The sequence below is a fragment of the Heloderma suspectum genome, chromosome 12 (assembly GCF_057233095.1).
Source record: "Heloderma suspectum isolate Gila_16-S chromosome 12, 16-S_ref, whole genome shotgun sequence".
Lineage (NCBI taxonomy): Eukaryota > Metazoa > Chordata > Lepidosauria > Squamata > Helodermatidae > Heloderma > Heloderma suspectum.
Genome location: NC_139469.1, coordinates 21,090,652 through 21,097,610, shown reverse-complemented (window position 1 = coordinate 21,097,610; position 6,959 = coordinate 21,090,652). Strand labels below are relative to the sequence as shown.

The following is a 6,959-nucleotide window of genomic DNA, read 5'->3' as shown; positions in this document are numbered from 1 at the left end:
TCTAAGAGAGCCCAAGAATGTTCTTTTTGTAGGCTTCTAGCTCTATAATCCTTCTTTTATGATTTGGGAGCTGTCTTGCATAATCATATGGAAAGCATGTTGCCACCTGCCACACTATTGAATGGGAAGTGATAGTTGGAAGATGGATGTGGCTGGACTTAATTCAGATGTAACTCAGATGGAGATAGTGGGTAGGTCCTCTTTCTCCTTTTTGTTTAGAAAGAGATGGAGGCAAACGTATTGTTATGTAAAATAGGGTCTGGTTGAAGGGCTCCATTGAACTGATGGCTGAGGGTATTTAAGACTTGGATTTATGATCATCTCTACTCCAGGGGTGGGCAACACATGGTCTGCAGGCCACTTTCAGCCCCTGCCACCCTCTGTTGTGGCCCCAGCTGCCCCTAAAAACATTTTTATTCCAAAAAATGGCATCCATAGTGGCTATGGAGTGCCAAAATGGCCCAATTTAGTTTGTCTGCAAGCTAAATTTGGCCCTTTTGATGCCCTGTAGCTGCTACAAAGCACCCAAAGGGTTAAATTTACCTTGAAAACAAGGTAAATTTAGGGCACAATACTATTGATTGAGCCCTTGGTGATCGGAAGCCTCTAAACTTGGAGGTGTCTGATCATCCAATGCAGGACAAGAGGAGTGGTGGAGGCGATCTTCATCTCCCCATCCTCCTGCCCTGCAGATTTTGCTAGCTGGGCTTTTTAGCCCATCTAGCAAGGGTACTTCAGAGGAGGAGGGGAGGAGGCTCAGGATAACTCATATCCTGGCCGTTCCTGCCTCCTCCCCTCCCCGTACACTGGAAGGCCCCCTTTTCCCCTTCTCCAAGGTCACAGTTCTTCCCACACTGTTTGCAAAGGAGTGGAAGAGGAGGGTTGGTGCTCCGACTCCCTCTTCTGAGGTCAGAGTGCTGTCTCCGACCTCGGGACGGAGAAATCCAAACAATCCTATGGTCCCTGGGACACTTGCACAGGGACCATAGGATTGCTATCTTAACCATGACACTGCTCTGTAATGCAGCAAACTGGCATTTCAGTGGTAAACTGGCATTTCAGCTGGCAATTTTGGCACTTTGGGGTTTTTGAGGGGTGACCAGGGACTGTGCATCATACTAAGTGAAAATGGGCTCCAAACCTCCAGAAATTGCCCACTCCTGGTCCACTCCAAGTGAACTACTTTCCAGTGCTGAAATTCAGACATGGGACATGTAAAGCAGATGGGAGGAACCTGTGACTCCCCACATATTGTTGAGCTGCATCTCCCATCACTCCTGACCATTAGCCATGCAGGCTGGGGCTGATGGGAGTTGCAGTCCAACAACATCTGGAAGGCCACAGGTTCTGCATCAGGATGTAAAGTAAGATATGGTATCCCTGAACATGTGAAAAGTACCTTTCAATCACTATTGTGTAATCACAATCAGTTCCCACATATGCGAGATTTGGAGGGATTCTAGCTTAGATGCTATGATTTCCAGGCAGGTTTGAGCCTCAATGTCTCTCTGCAGGAACAAAGCATCTTTAATCAAGAGTATGGAAAACAACCATTTTTATAATGACAAATGGAAATATTTATCAATTGGATTTTTGTCGTGGACTAGAAAAAATCTGTGTTAATGTACAATGCATTAATTCTATGGTTTGGATTTTATATATGTATCATTGCCCCAGTATCACATGAGTAATTTTTGACATAGATGGTTTAGCAGATTTCTCAAAATGTGTGTCGTATTTCCCATGTAATACATGGATTAGCAATCTAAGAGCAGTTACTAGGGAGTAAGCTCCCTTAGGGCGCAATCCTATGCATGTTGTCTTACAACTCCCAGCATGCACCAGCCAGCCAGCAATGCTGGCTGGGTCATGCTGGGAGTTATAGGACTTTTTTTCTGTCTAAACATGCATAGGATTGCACGTTTAAAGTTAGAAGAGTTTACTTCTAAGTAAACATGCTTAGGATTGGGCTGCACCTGTATGAGTTTTAGACTGCAATCCTATACACGCTTACCTGTGAGTAAGTCCCATTGAACTCAGTGGGACTTATTTCTGAGTAGACATGCATCCAATTGCACTGTGGGTTGATTGTTTATATTATAAATAAATACACTATTTTTAAAAATCTGCAAAAATCTATGCTTGAAAGCTTAGTTTGCTTTTAGATTATGCACACTTGGTGTTTCAGTAGGCATAGTCTTAGAAGAGGCATTCCGCTATCTTCTACACAAATGAGCCTCCAAAGATAGTGTTTGCTTGTTCTCTGTTGCTTCAGCTGGCAGAACTAGAACAACTGGATGGGAATTGCCTTGCAGTAGATTTCAGCTAAAGTTCCTAATGGTATGAGCTGTTTAAGAGTGGAACAGCCTACCTTAGGAGGTGATGGGGTTTTCTTTGCTGGAGGCATGTAAGCAGAGCCAGATGGCCATCTCTCAAAGACACTGTAGTTGCATCCTGCATTGCAGATCCTGCATTGAGCAGGACTAGATGACCTGCAAGGTCCCATCCAACTCTAACATTTTATGATTCTGTTTATAAGTACTTGTATTAATTGTTGTTTAATATTTTTAAAATAAAATCTGTTGTTCAGTTAATCAGAGGCACTTCTTTAATTAATTAAAATATATTTTTTACAGTCTATCCATGGTTTATTGTTGTTTATTCGTTCAGTCGCTTCCGACTCTTCGTGACTTCATGGACCAGCCCATGCCAGAGCTTCCTGTCGGCCATCACCACCTCCAGCTCCCCCAAGGTTGAGTCCATCACTTCCAGAATATCATCCATCCACCTTGCCCTTGGTCAGCCCCTCTTCCTTTTGCCTTCCACTTTCCCTAGCATCAGCATCTTCTCCAGGGTATCCTGTCTTCTCATTATGTGGCCAAAATACTTCAGTTTTGCCTTTAATATCAATCCCTCAAGTGAGCAGTCTGGCTTTATTTCCTGGAGTATGGACTGGTTTGATCTTCTTGCAGTCCAAGGCACTCTCGGAATTTTCCTCCAGCACCACAGTTCAAAAGCATCTATCTTCCTTCGCTCAGCCTTCCTTATGGTCCAGCTCTAGCTGCCATAGATTGCTACGGGGAATACCATTGCTTTAACTATGCGGACCTTTGTTGTCATTGTGATGTCTCTGCTCTTCACTATTTTATCAAGATTTGTCATTGCTGTCCTCCCAAGAAGTAAACGTCTTCTGATTTCCTGGCTGCAGTCAGCGTCTGCAGTAATCTTTGCGCCTAGAAGGACAAAGTCTGTCACTGCCTCAACGTTTTCTCCCTCTATTTGCCAGTTATCAATCAAGCTGCAGCTCATGCCTAAGTGTATATTATTTGCTTTGTAGTCTTAACTGATTGGGCTCATCCTGAATTGACTTTAAACTTTGCAAACTATGGGTAAAATCCAGCATCAGTCTTACACACATTGAAATGAATGTAACACATTAGTCATGACTAATTTAAGTCCCATTCATTTCAGCAGGTAAACCCCAAGTAAGACCTATGTTGGATTTTGCCCTATATATCCGTGTCATTTACAAAGCACAGGCTCATCGTTTATGGAGGTTGACTACAATGGGCTAATCAAAAATTGTGTCTCGTTTCAAATGTAATGAAAGGAATTATGCGGTGTGTTAAAAAAAAAACTTCACATATAGAATTATTTAGATGGTATTCCGAAGGCTGTGTCTCATTTGCAGCATAGTAAATGGAGTTTTGGGATATTGTGACATATAAAGATAATTCAGGGATATTTATTTTTCAGCGGGCTAGTTCTCAGTTTTGCATCTTATTTCAAGTAAGAGCTTTGTAGCATTGATTGGGACCTACATTTCCCAATGCAGCTTACAAATGCCTTATAATACTGAAAACCACATAGTGCAATTGTATCTATTAGGTCACCTCAAAGATCACCCCCGCCCTCAGTGTGCAAGCTTTTGAGATCTCTTCATCAGGGAAGTTGTTAACAAAATGTGTGTGTGTGTGTGTCTGTGTGTGCGGGAGGGCACTACTCATCCCTGTAGCCAACCTAAACGTTCGGGCGGGGGGCACCAAAAAATTAGTGGGGCAGTTCATCTGGTTTGCAGGCCTTTTGAAGACAAAATTGTAAACTGTTTTTAATTATTTATTTGTAAAGAAATGTAGAGGGGACAGATACATTTTAGAGGGGCATTCCCCCCCCCCCCGAGCCCATCCCTAGTTACAGGCCTGGAGTTACTGGATGTTGTAGAAAATTTCTCTGGTTCCCCCTAGCACACCCCTGGCTACAGGCCGGGGGGGGGGGTATTTCTAATAATACGGCACATCTCCAGGTCCACACAGTTGGAAGCATAGTAACAACTTCCATATCGGGGAGGGGAAGGGATGCGCACACAGGACACCCGCTTGTACCATCTTGCTGGATGAAGAGCTCTGGCGATCTCGAAAGCTTGTGCGTTTGGGGGTGTTCCTTCGAATTGCCTTGGCAAAGCTACTGTAGCAATACGGATGTTGGAGTTTTTCTTATGGCCAACACGGCTGCCTTTGAGCTTCTTGGGCGCCGGGGTGTTTCTAATAACACCGCACATCTCTGGCGTACACGGTTCAGGGAGGCGCAATAATGAGAGCGACTTCCATGTTGGGGAGGGCAGGGCCGCGCACACGGGAGACCCGCTTGTAACGCTCCTTCCCTCCCCCGCCCCTTCCCGGCGAGCGGCCCCCGCTGCCCGCAGCGTCCCTGGCGCTGGTGCGCCTGTGCGCGCAAGGCGGGCGGCGAGGCGACGCCGGCAACGGGAGTGGCTAGTGGCGCAGGGCAAGCGAGGGTGGGCAGAGCCGGGCGGCAGCCGAGCGCTGGGGACGGCGGAGGCCGCAGGAGGAGCAGCATCGCCGCCGCCATCCATCTTCTGCGAGCAGGTGCCGCGGCGGGAGCGCATCGGCAGCGGGGAGCGGCGGCGGCGGCGGCGGCGGCGGCGCCACGATGTTAGAGATCCAGCTGGACGACGGCGGCGTGGGGGGCTACCCGGGCGACGACTACTGCTCGGGCTCGGTGATGTCGGAGCGGGTGTCGGGCCTGGCCAACAGCATCTACCGCGAGTTCGAGCGCCTCATCCGCTGCTACGACGAGGAGGTGGTCAAGGAGCTGATGCCGCTGGTGGTGACCGTGCTGGAGAACCTCGACTCCGTGCTGACCGACAACCAGGAGCACGAGGTGGAGCTGGAGCTGCTGCGCGAGGACAACGAGCAGCTGCTCACCCAGTACGAGCGCGAGAAGGCGCTGCGCAAGCAGGCCGAGGAGGTGAGCGAGCGGAGACCCCGCGGAAGCTCGGCACCGGCGGGAGGGCCGGGCCCTGCCCTGCCCTGCCCTGCCCGGCGCGCAATGCGGGCGCAGTGATGGGCCAGGCCCAGGCCACGGCAGCCCTCTTGCTCCGGAGTAGATCCATAGACCAGTGGTGGGTTGCAGCGGTGCACTGGGGCGCAGTGATGGGCCAGGCCAGCAGCCAGGGGAGGCCACGACAGCCCTCTTACTCCAGAGGAGAGCCATGGACAAGAGGCGGGTTGCAGTAGTGCACCTGGGCACAGTGATGGGCCAGGCCAGCAGCCAGGGGAGGCCACGACAGCCCTCTTACTCCAGAGTAGACCCATAGACAGGAGGTGGGTTGTTAGTGGTGCACCGATCCGGGCTGAATGGCATTTTCTGAAGCTCAGTCCCCTTGGTCCGGCTGATGTGGGTTGTAGCCTGGTTCTTCTTCTTCTTCTTCTTTTTCTTCTTCATCATCAATTAGTAGGGTATATTTCTAATTTATTATTATTATTGTCCCACGCTTACATGAGGCTCCCACTGGTTTACCATCCAAGGCACTACTTTAGAGCCCCCATATACTCAGCTCCAGCAAGCCTACAGGATGAAATGCGGACCTTGCTCATTTGCTGGGCCCGTAAATCCATGAAAAGGTACCAAGGCAATTGTCTGTCCTGCATTTAAAAAAAAAAGCAGGCTTAAAGGTTGGGAGCGCCCCATCAAAATGTGGGCAGTGCCCCCAAATCCAAATCGGTTGTGAATGTAAGTTTCTTGAAACAGAAAGAGAGGTGGTGGTGGTGGTGGTGGTGGTGAAAGTCCTCAACAACGCCTGGCTCTCTTACTAGATTATCAGAGGCGTTTGAAAACAAATCACACTCCCATCCCGAGTAGTGGGGGTGGAGTGAGGTGAAGTGGAAATCTGATGAATGAGCAGCATGGTGGGGATAAATCGCATAGTGTGCTGCAGAATCCTTTGCCATTTTAATCTGGTTTCCCCTTGCAACCTCTCCTTCAAGAAGGTAACTTTCATCACCGACTCACACCCCAGATTCCACCATCTGCCCTATTCCCTGGGGTCTTGAGCCACTCTGGGTCACCATCATCTGCATATATTTTCCTTGCATCCTCAGTCCATCTAGGATAATAACTGCATCCACCCAAATCTCCATTCCATCAGCCTTGGCAACCAGCCAGATACCTTTACCACCCCTGTGTTAATTCCTGTGCCTGGATGGGATAAACTGTCCCTAGACCAGAGGAAGTCGGCCTACCAGATTCTCCCCCCTTCCCTCCCACTACTGCTGATCGCTCTGTGGCTCAGGCTGGAGGCTCATCTATTGCTTCTTGCCCCAGGTTTTCATTTCCAGAAATTCAGTTCTCCCTCTGGGCTCTTCTTCTCTCCTCTCTCCTCCCTCCTCCCACCCACCATGTGGATCCTCCCGCCATGCCCTTCTTGGTCTGGTGAAAGAAGAGAAGGGCAGAACTGTGTTGTCCGGCTCCAGGCCTCCCCAAAGTGCCAGCCTCTGCCATGTTTTCTTGCCACCATTGTGTGGCGCAAAGGGGGCATTTGTAAACATTGGAAGAGGAGCTGAGTGCTACAGCTGTTTTACTGGTTGATGGCGGGATGGGCAGAAGGTGGATCTGGGATCTCTCTGTGGTTTGCAGTACATCTGCAAGGCTTTCCGACCCCC

The 6,959-nt window shown here is 49.0% G+C and overlaps 1 protein-coding gene across 2 annotated transcripts in view; it reads left to right on the top strand.

Annotated features, from left to right (window-relative positions):
• The first annotated feature begins 4,804 nt into the window (after positions 1-4,804).
• The window catches only part of MAPK8IP3 (mitogen-activated protein kinase 8 interacting protein 3), a 101,848-nt gene continuing 99,693 nt past the window's right edge, over positions 4,805-6,959 (top strand). The window contains exon 1 of one of the 2 annotated variants that reach the window (XM_084818664.1): positions 4,805-5,265. In XM_084818664.1, coding sequence (XP_084674790.1) covers positions 4,948-5,265 — 318 coding nt within the window. In that variant the 5' untranslated portion in view covers positions 4,805-4,947. The remainder of the gene's footprint in view (positions 5,266-6,959) is intronic. The other variant, XM_084818663.1, reaches the window with a different exon arrangement.